Source organism: Cucumis sativus, chromosome 3 (genome assembly GCF_000004075.3).
Source record: "Cucumis sativus cultivar 9930 chromosome 3, Cucumber_9930_V3, whole genome shotgun sequence".
Classification (NCBI taxonomy): Eukaryota; Viridiplantae; Streptophyta; class Magnoliopsida; order Cucurbitales; family Cucurbitaceae; genus Cucumis; species Cucumis sativus.
In genome coordinates this window covers 9,029,982-9,046,020 of record NC_026657.2, presented here as the reverse complement: position 1 = coordinate 9,046,020, position 16,039 = coordinate 9,029,982, and the positions used below count along the sequence as shown (strand labels likewise).

Sequence of the window (16,039 nt, the reverse complement as noted above, 5' to 3'; positions counted from 1 at the left end):
AAAGCAAAGTCACACACACCACCCACACATGCATGTTATATTAATAGTATATATAACACATTAATATATATATATATAGGTTTATTTAATGAAATTATAAAAAAGAATGGATGTTGTGACCAAATATTAGGTATAAAAAGAAACATAATTAGGTACGGTTTAAAAAACAGTAGCTAAATTTAGTTGGATTAGGAGTGTTATGAAAAGTGAAAGAATGAGGTGGTTTGTGATAATATTTAGGTAAACAATTATGTTAATAATATGTATTATGTGAAGAAAGAAGAACCACATGGACTTGTTAAAAATAGAACTAATCCAACCAAATGTTCTATTTAATGCATATAAAGCAAGTCCAAAATAGATGGAAAGTGTGATGATGTGTGGCAAATTTATACCCAATATGTTTGGTTCATCGTATATGGTTTTCTTTTCCAAGTAATGTTTGTTCAACCATTTTATTTAATGAAACTAAACATTATAACATTAATAATAACAACAAGTTTATACAACATTATTAATTTAACACTTATGCCATCAAACTCTAGTAGTCAATATCATTTTATAATAATCTTTAAGCAATAAGCCCGTCTAGCTCAGTTGGTAGAGCGCAAGGCTCTTAACCTTGTGGTCGTGGGTTCGAGCCCCACGGTGGGCGACGTTTTTTTTTCTTTTCGAACAAAAGCCCTTTTTAGTTTAGTTGATATACATTCAAAATTCTAACAATATAATGTTTGTTATTTATCCTATTAGATTTCTAATTAGTTTGTTGATACTTATACATGAATATTTCATCAAATTACGACAATAATTTGCAAATCTGAAGTTACATGAGCTCAACTGTTACCATATATAACCTATATGGTTGAAATGGTATATTAGTTTTGACAAAGGGACTAAATTAATACACAAATAGAGGATTGATAAGATTTAAAATAGTTGTAGATTGCAACAATGTTGGTTACTAATACAACAGGCTTGCTAAATGAAAGAACAAGAACAAGCAGAAGCAATAAATTAGAAGAAACTACAGCAATCATCTATGTACCATCCACCATGTACTCACCATTAAGATGTTGAAACTACAAGAATCAACAACCCTATATTTCTGTTTTTTCAGTCCCAAACCTTCTAAAAACAAATCCCCATCTCTTTTTTATCCTACAAATGATAAATGACTCAACTTTCAAGTTGAGTCAAAATGACTCAAACATCTTGGAACTTATTTCGCCTTTTCTTGACATTCATGGGGTCAAGTCAAAATTTGCATCCAAAAGATGAAGAACTTCATCGAGTGCCGATACTTTAAAATCTGGCTCGAGATCCAACTTTGTGAAATGCTCCGAGTTATACCTTCCTGTTTGATCTAGCAAACAAGTGAAAGCTCCTGCTCCCTTGCCACATCCAACCTGAATTGTAGGATAGGAAGTCAATCCTGTCACCTTATGTTCTCACTTAATAATAGTGATTCCATGTATAGTATCAGTAAGAAAGAATGGACTAGGAAAGAGTAATATTCATAGAAAACCGAAAGACTATTACGATTGAGAACAGAGAAGAAAACTACACTCACGTCGTCTCGGAGGCTGTCACCGATCATAATTACTTCGTTAGGCAGGACATCCCAAGAAGAGCAGATATGAAGTAGGGGAGCGGGATTAGGTTTATAAGAACCAAATTCCCTGCTTAAAGCTGGATGAAATGTCCACTGCAGCAATAAAAACATCAGAAGAAAGTTTAAGAAATGGAATGAACATATAAGCGTACTACCATGTGCATGCATGTATTCAAACAAACAGATGTGGAACTATAAGTTTACAACAAAGAGATATCTAAAAAAGCAATCGGATCACTAAAAAACGAATTGGTTCTTCCTCATCCTTTTGATCTGTCATTCCATGAAGTCCAACGAAAAACTCCAGCAAAATCCAACCAAAGGTCTTTACCTTGCTTCTTGGACGGACACCGATCCAAGGAGCAAGAAAATAAAGCAGTTTCAGACGGGAAAACTATCCAAAGTTGAAGACAGAATTCCAAAAGCAAGAGGCCAATTGATGATGAAAACGAAGGTGGTTTCCCATCTACAGTCCAATGCACATGATGCAACAGTAAGGAGACAGGAAGATATAAGGTTCCTTTTGGTTTGCAAGAAATGGTATGAATGTTTGAGAGACGGAGATAGAGAAGATGCATAGAAGGAAATTTTCTCACACAAGGTGAATTTATAGTTGTATCCTAATGCCCAGATGTATGTAGAGGTAAGATAGGAATTTCTAAGGCCATAGACCCACAGAAAGAAATCTACTGAGAAATCCCCAATAACCTGAGACATGCAATAAAGCCAGTTCATGAAAATAATAGTAAAGAGTGAAACATCAACAGGGACCCTCTCATAGACTCTGGGATTCTTGTGTACTAAAGTCCAAAGAAGGTTATTAAAGTGTCAACAAAGGAATGCCTGAACAAGAGGGATGAAATCAAGTGCTAACCGATTGAATGAGGATGAAAGCATTACTAGAGTATTGTAAGCTCTACGAAAATGCATTGTTGTGGTTGGTAAGGAGAAATCTCATGATCATAATCCCTCATTCTATTGCAATGGTAGACTATTTTGGAAAATGAATTGACCTTTTATCTACATAAGCAAACAGGCAACATCCTAAAAGCTCAAGTTGCTCCAATTCCAAAACATATCAAGTAGAATGCAGCTGCAATCCCGGAAATTAAAAACCTAACAGATAGCTGTAAATTGTCATTATAATGTGCAGAGAGCCCCATAAGAAAAATCGAACTTACACCAAAACGCTCGTGAAAAATATCAACAGCTTCCTTTACATTGCGAGTAATTAGTCCCCTCCTGACATGTAGCACCGGATGATACATATTAACACTATAAATAATACATAAAAGGGAGACATAAAGAAAAGGTACTCCCACAATCATGTGCATAACAATGTACCTTGCCCTTGTGCAAGTGCAAAATTTTGCTGTTTATCATCTTAAATTCTTTTCTTAGATACTAAATAAACTGAACCATAGAGTTGACACAAATTGGTCAATTAGTCTGCTTTAAACCCATATACGGTGAATTGAGAAATTTCACACTAACATATTTTTTTAAAAGAATCACAAGACACTTGTGATATTGTAGTGAGACAACACTAGATAAACTAAAAAATATCACATAATGTCGAATCTTTATCTTCCTTCTCTTCTACACCCTCTTACTTCTTTTTTTTTTTTCTTACTAGAAGGCGCCACCACGTGTGTTCTGCGTAAATTGGGGGCGAAGTATGACTCTACCATCTTTGGTTAAATTGAAAATTTGGCCTTATAGTTTAGATAAAGTTAGTTGAAACTAAATTCTATGTCTCAAAACCATAAGGACTAGACTCTAATTTCCCTTGAGAAAAGTTGCTCAAACTACAGTCAACGCAAGAGTTAACAGACAGTAAACGAAGAAGAAGAAAGTGTCAAGTGTAAACCTTATACTCTTGGAATCAAGAAAGGTACAAAGCTCAGCAGCACCTGCAATGTACAATCATCAAGAATTTGGTTGAGATAACCAAAGACCTAACTTCTCACATTATAAGTAACATGGAATCTGACGAGTAAAATCTCCCATCTATTTAAGCTGTTGAGACAAAACCGCTAGCGATCAGAAACAAACACAGAACAAAATTTGGGGAAAAATAAGGTAAGCGCAAGCCAGCCCAATACTGACCGGGCATAATTTGGAGACGATCAATTCCCTGACGCTCAAAATCGGCGATTACCTCATACGCCCTCCGCTGCTTCTCAGGTGCCCAGCTCTGAATAATGTGCAAAATATCGATGCCGGATGGATTGAGAGCTTTAATTCTGACATACTCCTCGTCGCCGAGCACCGATCGATACATAGCAGCGAAATCGATGACGGGTACAGTTAGGGTTCCATCCATGTCGAAGACGACTCCCCGGAGAGGGCGGCGGGAGGCGGAGAGGGCGGAGGAGGGATTGGGCATGGGAAATGAAGGGTGGGGAAGATGGGATCTGGGAGATAGCGTTGTGTGATTGCGAATTGGAAGGCGGAATTTGATCCATCCCCACGAGGTTGAAGTTGATGTTGATAATAATCTCATAATTCCCATTTTTCAGAAATTGTGGAAATTGGTGACACCATTCTAAAATGGGAATTTTGAGTAATAGCTTTAATAGACATAGCTATGAATGAATGACGCAATATCAACCTTTATTCTTCCCATTCTACATCTACATATTGCATTAGATGTAACGTAACAACTAAGTTCAAAATAATTCAATATATACCAGTAAAACACGTCGACGATAGAAGTTTATTACTAATAGACTTTATTATATTATAAAACTTAAAATGTTATATAATTCAGAGTTGTCGTTTGCATAAGAAAAATAATGCATTTTAAACTCGTAAGCCAATAAGGGAGTGTTGTTCGACTTATACTTTGATTTATTACTATTCTAATGTATGATTGATGTCACATATTAGTAAGGTTCGAACTTGATATATTCAAAACTTAGTGGAACATCACTAATTAATTGGATTTTTATTATATTTAAGTAAGTTGACGTAAAATATTCAATATATCTATTCGTTTTTTCCTTCTTTTTTTTTTTCTATTTTCATTAGATTAATTTTTATGTTTTTTTATATTATCAAATTATGTAAGTTTGTTTTATAAAAATAAAATAATTATTATACAAGTAAATTCCAATTAAAGAAAATTAAGTATTTATCTTGAAGGGAGAAAACTATGGGCTTTTAGAATACATTGATTTCGTATATATTATTAGTTCTCTAATTACAATTATTAAGATTAATGAACGAATGAATGATGGTATTTAAATTAAATTTTGTAGTTAAAATAGGTTCTCGAAAAGTGCATTATTTTGACTTTGCATCATCGATGACATCTCATAAAAGCCTTGAAGGATCAGTTAATAATTTGATTCTTTCAAGAATTAATTAATAATTAGTATAAGATTCCAATATATCATTAATTATTCAAACGTTAACATCCAATCCCTTCATAAATATAGATCCAAAAAACAAAAAAAAATCTATTGAATGATTCATGTGATCATATTGTATTTTAATTGACAACTAATTAGCTAATTCTTTATATATATATGAGAAGGTTTTATTGGCTTTAGATTACCAATTAAGAGTAATGAATTTCGTTTCTCGAAAATTGTAAAAAAATACATTTAAATATATGTTATTGTTCCATTAAAAAAATCAAACGTGCTACTATACATTGGTATTGAGCTGAATCTAGACAAAATTCAAACTCATGATTGGCAGAATTTAATAACAATAAAATATTACTTAATATATATTGTAATTTAACACTTTAAAATTAATACTACAATATAAAAATCGAATCATCTATGCATTTATTATAATTGTTCAATTTTGTATAGCTGATGTTTGGAAAAGTCTACATATGTTTCAAAACTAGTGTATTTCAATCTATTCAATATTAATGATTTTTAATAGTAATTATAATATATAACATGTCTAAATTGATTGTAATTGATATAATTATAAGCGTTAATGATCTTACCGTGTGGAAATTAGATATAAAGGAAGATTTTTTTAAAAAAAAAATCTATTAATTCTATAAATAATATAGAAATGTTAAATAACAGGAGTGAACTTTCCTTCAAAAAAATGAAAAATAAAATGAAGTTGTATTTCCTATAAAAAGCCTACCAAACATATTATAATTACTTTTACCTAATTTAATTATTTAGATAACTCTTCATTTCTAATACTAAATATGCAATTTTATTTCCTTTCAATACCAAATTTTCAAAAACAATATATTATATTATGATATTTGTATTGTATACATATTCTTTAAAAACACGATATAAGTGTTGTTTTATTATTTAATTATACTTTCTAAAATTGTTTATTTAAACAAAATATTATAGTAATGTCTCGAAATGGTTGAGAAACGGTAATATTTAAACAAATTATTAGTATTTTTTATAATAGATCGTAAGAAGATTTATGGTTTTAATTAACCGACAAAATTGTGATAGTAACAAATCGAACACATTATAGTTATAATAACATTTTATCGTTGGAGAATTCGTGTATTTTTCTTTGAGAAAAACCAAAAATTTTCTCCCCATTTTTCAATGTAAATGAGAAAAAAATCATTAGGGTTTAAGATTTATGGATGAATATTAGCAATAAATAGTTACGAACTATTTTAATAATTTTATTCATATTAATCACATGTATTAGTTATAATCTATTCAATCATCTACGGTTAATTTAATCTTTTTAATGACTTTTTGAGGTAAATTTTTCTATAGAGAAATTGTTGGGGTGAGGTTCTTAGGAGAAATTATTTTCCATTTTTTTGTAAATATAAAATATGAAATAAATAGTTAACTCTGAATTATTGGTGAACCCTAATTTAAATAGTCAACAACCATAGTTGAAATTGATGATTTTAGAATTAGAAACAAACTTCCAAAAAATTAAATGTAAATTTGTTTTTGGCTTTGCAATAATAATAATAATAATAATAACAATAATAACGATTTTCTAAAAAAAGAAATTGGTCTGATAAACCTCTAGAAAATATTTATAAGATTTATAGGGACTAAATTCAAATTTTCTGAAAGCATAGGGTGGAATTTGTAATTTAGATTTTTTTAAAAAGGCAACATCGTTTCTGTCTTCTTCTTTCTCCTATAAATTAGGAGAATTGGTAGAACTAAACTGCAGTCCCTTTCGTCTTCCTCCTTCCTTCCTTCCTTCCAATGGATTCAGGGTTCTGCGCCGCTCAACTCTCTCAGCTTCTCGGCCCCAACACCACCAACGCCACCGCCGCTGCTAATTTCATCTGCGACCAATTCGCCACCGTCAGCAATAACTTTTCCGACACCAGAAATGCCCTTGATAATACCTACCTCCTCTTCTCCGCCTACCTCGTTTTCTCTATGCAACTCGGCTTTGCTATGCTCTGCGCTGGTTCTGTCCGCGCCAAAAACACTATGAACATTATGCTTACTAATGTCCTCGACGCCGCTGCGGGAGGCCTCTTTTATTACCTTTTTGGGTACGCCTTTGCATTCGGCTCCCCTTCTGGGGGCTTCATTGGTCGTCATAACTTTGGTCTCACCTCATTTCCGACCTCCACTGCTGATTACAGTGGTTTTCTTTACCAGTGGGCTTTTGCGATCGCTGCCGCTGGGATTACCAGTGGATCTATTGCTGAGCGGACTCAGTTTGTTGCCTATTTGATTTATTCTTCTGTTTTGACTGGATTTGTTTATCCGGTGGTTTCTCACTGGTTTTGGTCGCCTGATGGTTGGGCTGGGGTTATGAAATCGGATGGTCATTTGTTATTTGGGTCGGGAGTTATCGATTTCGCTGGCTCCGGAGTCGTTCATATGGTTGGGGGAATTGCTGGTCTATGGGGGGCGTTGATCGAAGGGCCGAGAATCGGTCGTTTTGATCACAATGGCCGGTCGGTTGCTCTGCGAGGGCACAGCGCTTCTTTAGTCGTTCTCGGAACTTTCATGCTCTGGTTCGGATGGTACGGTTTCAATCCAGGTTCGTTCACGAAGATTCTCGTCCCTTACACCACAGGAAACTTCTACGGCCAATGGAGCGCCGTCGGACGAACAGCAGTAACCACCACACTCGCCGGATGCACGGCGGCACTCACCACGCTTTTCGGGAAGCGATTCCTCTCAGGCCATTGGAACGTGACGGACGTTTGTAACGGACTCCTCGGCGGGTTCGCCGCCATCACCGCCGGCTGCTCCGTCGTCGAACCATGGGCAGCAATCATCTGCGGCTTTGTCGCCGCCATCGTACTGATAACCTGCAACCGAATAGCAGAGATAGTGAAATACGACGATCCATTAGAAGCCGCTCAACTCCACGGTGGGTGTGGCGCTTGGGGAGTGATCTTCACCGCACTCTTTGCAACAGAGGAGTATGTAACGGAAGTGTACGGCGGATCAGGGCGGCCCTACGGACTGCTGATGGGTGGCGGCGGGAGATTACTGGCAGCCCATTTAATACAGATATTGGTTATCGTGGGATGGGTGAGTGCAACGATGGGGCCATTGTTCTACGTTCTTCATAAGTTGAAGCTTCTTAGAATCTCCACTGAAGATGAAATGGCAGGGATGGATCTAACCCGACACGGAGGATTTGCTTATATATATCACGATGAAGATGAAGCCCAGAAAATGGGGATTCAGTTGAACAGAGTGGAACCAAAATCTTCAACTCCTACTGGTGATTATTGATGATGATGAACAATTGAATCAAGTTTGTTAAATTTTTTTCTAATGATTTTAGTATTAGTGTTCTGGATTTTGTGTGTCAAATGTTTTAGTTTTAGTATCTCTTTCTTCCACCAATACATATGAACGAAATGTATATGGTTGTTTGTAAATAAGATAGACATGTTTTGATTTTGATTTTGATTTGAATGTTTATGTTTCTTAAATTATTCATTTTACTGACCATTGTAAAACGAAAAATATATAAACAAGTTGTATTTGATTTGATTATGATAAATAAAAAAGATTTAAAGAAAAAGTAAGAGTGAAGATCTGAGAGGTTGATGGAGTCATTAAATATATACAACGAACAGGGAGCAACTTGGTGGGCAGTGTCTATAATCAGAACGGCCGTTGGAAGGAACTTTCAAAACTTGAAATGAAATGCTCTCCACGTGGCGTTTTCTGATAGGTAAAGGATGGGGTGGCATTTCCTCTTTTATGGGTGAGAAATTCAAATTTGTTTTCTTATTTTGATATATAAGGAAGCAATGAAAATAATAATGGCAGAAGAAACCATGACCGTATTGGTTATTTATTATTATTTCATTGCCATTCAATTCTAACCCTAAGAATAACGTTATGGGAATGTAACAACCATTGTTTATATCCCATTTAAGGGTTTTTTTTCTTTTGTATTAATACTGGTGAATAACAAAACATATAATATATATGTATAGAATGGCTTCATTCAATTGTTCAAGTCAAAACAAATAAATGAAATAATAACTACGAGTTTTGTGGTTTAATTTTCTCTCTACATATGATGTCAATAAGAAAAAAAAAGACGCGAATTCAATTAGGATATTAGACTCACCAATTCGACTAACATGTAATATATTAATGATATGTATTAACGTGAGTGCAGCTTCAAGTGAATAAACACATACATTATTGACTAGGTTGTGATCAAAACTTTGAAACATCTAGAGCTTGACAAGAGGGGCTTATTAATAACAAATCGAAAGTCTCAATCAAAATATTACTAACTAGACTATACATCGATATGTATGGTTAAATTAATTAAAATACATATGGTTTTCTTTTTTTTGACATACAACCACACAAATAAAGTAAAAGAGAGAAAAACATATACATCATCGTTAGGAGAATTTTAAAAGCCATAAAGTAAAAGACATGATCAAACAAATTACCTCTCCATCTCGTCCATGCATATCAAGCAAGGGTGTGAGCCGAAGAATTTCACTCCCTATATATGAAACGAAATTGAACGTAGCGAAAAAACCGAATTAATAAAGTATGAATATTGATTTCAACTCATTCGTCGTCTAAACCATACAAAAAAGAAGCAAATCTATAAGTTAAAGCATCAAATTCTTCAAAGTTTGAAGCCTAACTATAAGGTAAGATTGACAATTTTATTTTCTTATTATTAAAAAGAAAACAAATTAACATTTTTATTGAATATTCTTTTCTTCCTAATTTTAAATGAAGAACTAAAATAAGTAAAAACCAAACTAATAGTTAAGACCTAATGAATATCCCTACAAAATTTGTTTGTAAAAGTTTGGTATGTGCAATTGATGGGTTTCTATTTATTTATTTATTTTAAATTTTAGGTAAATAGTTTATTATTGATTGCGAAATACTATAAAGTTCAAAAACTAATAACGATTTTTTTTTTATTATATCAAATTTAGCAACTTCGAACTTATGAATATATCTAAATAGGAGCCACAAGTATTTCATACATAATATAAGGGAATTGAATTTACAACTTTAAAATTGATAGTACAATCATTCTGTCCCGTTAAGTAGTACTTTATATTTTAGCTACGAGGCACGAGTATTCTCAAATATTTAATTGGATTGAACAATTGTTTAATTTCATTTTCTTTTTGTTATGTTTAATTGAAGTATACAATTTTTAAATTATTATTAATTTGTGTACGAATCCATGTCTTATGCATAAAAATTTAAGGTGATTCATCGATTTTGAAAAAAAACCCGGTGATTTCTATAAAATACTTCACAACTTCAGTTTTATATCCCTACTAACTTGCAAAATAATTGATATCAATGCGTGATGTTAAGTACATAAAACATAAAATCCCATCATTTCCACATTTTGATGACCCACCATCATCACGACGAACGAACCAAAATTTATATTGTATCGTAAAAAAGCTACTAAAATGCATCGATGCGAATATAGTATAAATAATAAACATATTAATTTGTTTAAAAATATAAAGTATTTAGCCACTAACTTTGTAGTTTTTCATTGTTATATATTCTTTTAGAAAATATCTATCAACATCAATATTTGGTCGATATTTCATCAATATTTTTCACGGATTTATTAAAACTAGTAGAGTAGAAATACATCGATAATTATAAAAAAAAATAGTTTATTTAATATGAGAATAATAGATAAGGTAACAGGACTTGGATGGTTAATTTGGTGCGGTTGATTATTTGTTTTAAAATATTAAATATTTTCACAAGCAAGAATTTAGAACCACAAAAGAAATAAAAGGTCTTTGTAGAATGGTGAAAAGGCTACAAAAATAAAAAGGCAAGGGGATCTCTCTCTCCACTTGCTTCCTTTTCGAATCACGTGTTTAAGCCTTTGAATACATATTATTTGACTTTGGAAGTTTTCTGGAGGCAATCTTATTATCACCAAAGTTCTAAATTTAAATCTAACTTTTAAGTGTACATATTATTGTTCTCACATAATGCTATAAAATTTTCATTATCTTAGCTCCAATCCTATTAAATGAATTTAAAATTTTACAATATCATTAATAAAAATTGATATTTGGTTGTGTTAATTTAAAGTAATTTTGGTAATTAAAATATGAAAATTTTGTGTAAATATTATTACTTTTTCCGTCTAATTAAATTGGCCACAGGTTATTTACTTGACAAAGACAAATGAGAAGGTCCCATCAAAGGATTGCGCCAAATCATAATCATGTGGCCATTAACCCTTTTCTTCCTTCACTTTTCTTTCTCTCTATTTCACACCTCATCTCCTACTCTTCTTCTTCTCTCTTTTACCTAAGTTTCTTACGTGAATTTGAAATTGAAATTTTCAATATAATCAAATTACACAATAAATTAATTCAATCTTATAATTATTACCTTAATTTCATTTTCATTTTGAAATTTATCAATTCGAAATTGAAAGTCCATTTATTTTATTTTCTCTCCCTTCGAAATTAAGAAATTTGTTTTTTAGAAAGAAAAAAAAGAGAGAGAGAGAAACGCGTAACACGTAAGCATTTAAACCGTCCACGTGTCAGGAAGCAATTCGTTTTGGAAACCGAACAAGAAAGCAGATTTCTTGGAACTTTCTCGTAAAGAAAAATCTCACCGCCCATCTTCACGTGCGTCGAGTGATCGTAGCCGTCGCCTCATCCACAGTCTCGCTTGTCGCCACGTGTACTTGAGGACACGTGTTGCAAGATTAAAAGCTGCATTTTAGATTATCTTTTATCCGATGCGAGCGCTATATATATATATGAGAGCCGATTAGCGTTTCCAGTAGCAAATTGAAAATTGCCATACACAAATATCAAGACTCAAGAACAAATTACAATTTTGCGAGTTTCTTCTTTAAAATCGTTTGTAGAAGTTGAAATCCATATTCTTTTGTTTTAGATTTCTCGTTTGATTTTTTTGGATATGGCGTTGAGTATCACGCATCAGATTGGGGCGCTTGCCGGAACGCCGGTGACTTCGGAAGCAAGTAACATCTCAGCCGGTGAAGCGTCTTTGGCAGTGAATACGGCGATGTTGAGGAAGTCCTCAGCGTCGCCTCTTAGATGTAGAGTGCAGAGGACGGATGGAGTAGATGCGCTGTCGCCGCCGTTGAGTCCTTGCAGATCGCCGGTGCTTGGAGGGATACGGCCGGATTTGTCGGTGGCGTGTCAAGCGTTCGCGACGGAGGTAGAGGCTCCGACGGAGGTGAGGGAGTATAAAGAAGAAGGTGAGAAGGGGAAGGAGAAAGGAGTTCCAGTGTATGTGATGATGCCGTTGGACAGTGTGACGATGGAGAATACGGTGAATAGGAGGAAGGCGATGAACGCGAGTTTACAAGCGTTGAAGAGCGCCGGAGTTGAGGGGATTATGATGGATGTGTGGTGGGGATTGGTGGAGAGAGATTCGCCTGGTTCGTACAACTGGGGAGGCTATACAGAGCTTCTAGAAATGGCTAAAAAGCACGGCCTCAAAGTCCAAGCCGTCATGTCCTTCCATCAATGTGGCGGAAACGTTGGTGACTCTGTCACGTAAGCGCCTTTTCCTTTTTCTCTTATTTGTTTCCTTTTCAAGATTCGTTCAAGTATTTTTGGAGAGGAATTGCTTGTCAATCTGGTTAAGTTAATCAATCAACCTTGAACCTGAAGATTGAACTTCCATGGGTATTGTTATTATTCAATATTCATGTCTAAATTTAATCAAGTTCTTTTACTATGTACTTTCACTTTAGTTCATGACTGTTGAAGTTAATTGAGTCGTTAGTTGAGATTAGGAATTAGAGCACTCAATAGAGGAAAAGATGAGTTTATGCCAATTTGGAGGGGCTTAATTCTTCTATAAATTTCAAATGTAACTTCATAATCTCAGCAGATCTCAATTAGGAAGGAAATGATGTAAGTGGAGAATGTTAGAACACTCGATATTTTAGGGAGTAGAAAATATATTTAGCTCATTGGATTGTGTATGATCAAACTAGAAATGAATTTCCCTTAAGCTGGAAATTTGGTCAAACTTTTGTTGAATTTCTGCAGTGCTAATTCTGATCGAGGTTTGTAATTGATGTGGTGATCTTTCTTATCTGTGTGCAGTATTCCTTTACCTAAATGGGCTGTGGAAGAGATGGACAAAGATCCAGACCTTGCGTATACCGATCAATGGGGGAGAAGGAATTATGAATACATATCATTGGGATGCGACACCCTTCCTGTTCTTAAAGGCCGAACGCCTGTCCAGTGTTACGCAGACTTCATGCGCGCTTTCAAGGACAATTTCAAGCACCTTCTTGGTGACACCATTGTGGTAAAAAAACGATTCCATCTGCTTTGTTTGCAACTTCTTTATATGAGTTATCTTTACTAATTGATGTGAATGATAGGCTGAACTCGAACTGTCTGTATTTTGTTGTTTTGGTTTAGGAAATCCAAGTGGGAATGGGCCCAGCTGGTGAGCTCCGTTATCCATCCTACCCTGAGCAAAATGGGACATGGAAATTTCCAGGAATTGGAGCCTTCCAATGCTTTGATAAGGTAGCTTTAACTTCCCGCCTTATTCACAATCTATAGGAGATAGAGGAAATAGTTAAAGTTTAGCCATGTTAGTTTGAGTATTAGAAATTTAACATGTAAAATACTGATTGTTAGTTCTTGAATTTTGTGGCAGAGTCTCAAATCTCAAAAGATATCAAATTGTGTCATAAAATCAATGGATAACTGTTTGGTTGGTCAGTCGTAGTTTAATATTTGTCATTGTATGTGCAGTATATGCTGAGTAGTCTAAAAGCTGCTGCTGAAGCATCCGGTAAACCTGAATGGGGCAGCACAGGCCCAACAGATGCCGGAGGCTACCACAGCTGGCCAGAAGACAACCCATTTTTCCGGAAAGAAGGTGGTGGCTGGAACTCGACATACGGCGAATTCTTCCTTACCTGGTACTCCCAAATGCTGTTAGACCACGGAGATAGAATCCTCACAGCAGCCACCTCAATTTTTGAGAAAACCGGTGTCAAGATATCAGTGAAGATTGCTGGAATCCATTGGCATTACGGCCACCGCTCACATGCCCCAGAGCTCACTGCAGGCTACTACAACACACGGTACCGCGATGGATATCTCCCAATTGCTCGTATGCTAGCTCGCCATGGTGCAATCTTCAACTTCACTTGCATCGAGATGCGCGACCACGAGCAACCCCAGGATGCCCTATGTGCCCCGGAGAAGCTGGTCCGGCAGGTAGCTCAAGCCACCCACAAAGCACAAGTACCTCTTGCAGGGGAAAATGCTCTGCCTAGATACGATGAATTTGCCCACGAACAGATCCTGCAGGCTTCGTCTTTCGTTGGGGATGAGGATTCAAAGGAAAGTGAAATGTGTGCCTTCACATATCTGAGAATGAATCCTCACTTGTTTGAGGCAGAGAACTGGAGAAGATTTGTGGCCTTTGTGAAGAAGATGAAGGAAGGGAAGAACCCGGATAAGTGTTGGGAGCAAGTGGAGAGGGAAGCCGAGCATTTTGTTCATGTTACTCAACCATTAGTTCAAGAAGCTGCTGTTGCACTCATGCATTAGAAGAGAAGAGAAGAGAAAAAAAGAAAAAAGGAAGGTTCATTACTATCAAATATTTTAGTGTTGTTGTATACTCCATAGGTTCAATAATGGTTATCTGTTTTTCTTTCTACTCTGCTATGCGTTTTCTGTAGCTCTCGGGTTTTAGTTTGATGTAGCTATGGAAAAAAAGATTTGGGGATGTTTGAAAACCCTTGTCAAATAAAATACCTATTTGTATCTTGATTTTTATTTCTTGTTTCCTTAGTACAAAAAAGGGAATGAAAGACAGAGAAAACAAATAAAAGTAAAAAAGTCTTGAAGCCAAACGGCTGAATTCTGGTGATTGTTAAGTATATGGTAGCAAGTGTTGTACGAAAAGTAGGAGTTGATTAGAAAGAGAGCGTCATTAATTTGGTTGCTTTTAACTGAAAAGCAATCACGTGTAGCAGCGGCGAGTCTATTTCTTTTAAAGTTCATCGCATGTGTCTTGTGATCAACACATTTTACTTTATTCATCTTTCTTTTATTTTTGAAATCAAACTTTGAAAAATAATTCATCTCAATTTGTACTAATTAATAACAAAATCTCCATTCAAACTCTACCAAAATTCACAATTCTCACAAATAAATTCTAGTGTATATTTTTTTTCCTTCCCAATTTCAATTAAATTGGTCTCTACTTTGTAGACCGGAGAGAGCAAAGGATGAATATGGCTCAAGCTGCTGTTTATACCGTTAAGAATACGCTTGGAGTGAACAATGATATGATAGGAATAATTAAATTTTATTACTTTTCGTAATAATAATAAGATATGATGGGCTCTCCTTTTTATTTTCATTTAATGATGTAAGCATACAATTTTCACTTAAATCTATTAATTTGGTGGATGTAACAAAAATTTAGCCATTTTTTAGAGATTTTTTTTTTAAACGGTGGATTTTACTAAAGTTTTTGTAAATATTTTAATTTATTTTACTATTTAATAAAATATTCCTTTTTCTAAATCCTAATTAAAAATAAAAAGTAATTTTAAGAGTATATATATTAAAATAAGATTGAATAAATTATGGATCAACCTCAATTTGTTTGTCTTAAATGAAAACCGAAAATAAAATAAAATAATTATTAAAATAAAGGAGTCTGCAAAATATTTACGAAAACAGAAAAAGTTCACATATCTAGCAAAGATTTGGAGCATCTAAACAAGAAAATCTAAAACTAAACAATCTTTTTTATTAACTTTTTAAATTTTGGATCCTCGATATTTTTTTCAATATTTTTTTTGGTATATTTTGTAGTCGTTTATGTTAGAATCTAATCATATTTATGGAAAAATTATGAAAATAATAATTTTCTTAATTCCTAAATCTTTTCTTACTCCCTTGTACCACAAAACAATAAGAAGAAAAATGTGGTAGTTTTTCTTTCG

The 16,039-nt window shown here is 34.3% G+C and overlaps 3 protein-coding genes and 1 non-coding gene across 4 annotated transcripts; 3 read left to right on the top strand and 1 right to left on the bottom strand.

Moving 5' to 3' along the window:
• The first annotated feature begins 582 nt into the window (after nucleotides 1–582).
• TRNAK-CUU lies at nucleotides 583–655 on the top strand. Its single transcript has one exon. It is a non-coding gene; the product is annotated as a tRNA-Lys (tRNA).
• A 243-nt stretch (nucleotides 656–898) lies between these two features.
• On the bottom strand, nucleotides 899–4,182 carry LOC101221968 (haloacid dehalogenase-like hydrolase domain-containing protein At2g33255). Its single transcript, XM_004133982.3, has 5 exons — nucleotides 3,722–4,182; nucleotides 3,483–3,525; nucleotides 2,794–2,854; nucleotides 1,571–1,705; nucleotides 899–1,406 (listed from the first exon to the last, which is right to left on the bottom strand). The coding sequence occupies exons 1-5, from the start codon at nucleotides 4,125–4,127 to the stop codon at nucleotides 1,242–1,244; spliced, it is 810 nt and encodes a 269-aa protein (XP_004134030.1). The 5' UTR covers nucleotides 4,128–4,182; the 3' UTR covers nucleotides 899–1,241.
• Nucleotides 4,183–6,739: 2,557 nt separating this feature from the next.
• LOC101208366 (ammonium transporter 1 member 1) lies at nucleotides 6,740–8,487 on the top strand. Its single transcript, XM_004134345.3, has one exon. It carries the CDS (start codon nucleotides 6,799–6,801, stop codon nucleotides 8,299–8,301), a length of 1,503 nt encoding a protein of 500 aa, XP_004134393.1. The 5' UTR covers nucleotides 6,740–6,798; the 3' UTR covers nucleotides 8,302–8,487.
• A 3,504-nt stretch (nucleotides 8,488–11,991) lies between these two features.
• LOC101221739 (beta-amylase 1, chloroplastic) lies at nucleotides 11,992–14,858 on the top strand. The gene is made up of 4 exons (XM_004133981.3): nucleotides 11,992–12,596; nucleotides 13,155–13,365; nucleotides 13,482–13,592; nucleotides 13,824–14,858. The coding sequence occupies exons 1-4, from the start codon at nucleotides 11,992–11,994 to the stop codon at nucleotides 14,628–14,630; spliced, it is 1,734 nt and encodes a 577-aa protein (XP_004134029.1). The 3' UTR covers nucleotides 14,631–14,858.
• Nucleotides 14,859–16,039: the final 1,181 nt, after the last annotated feature.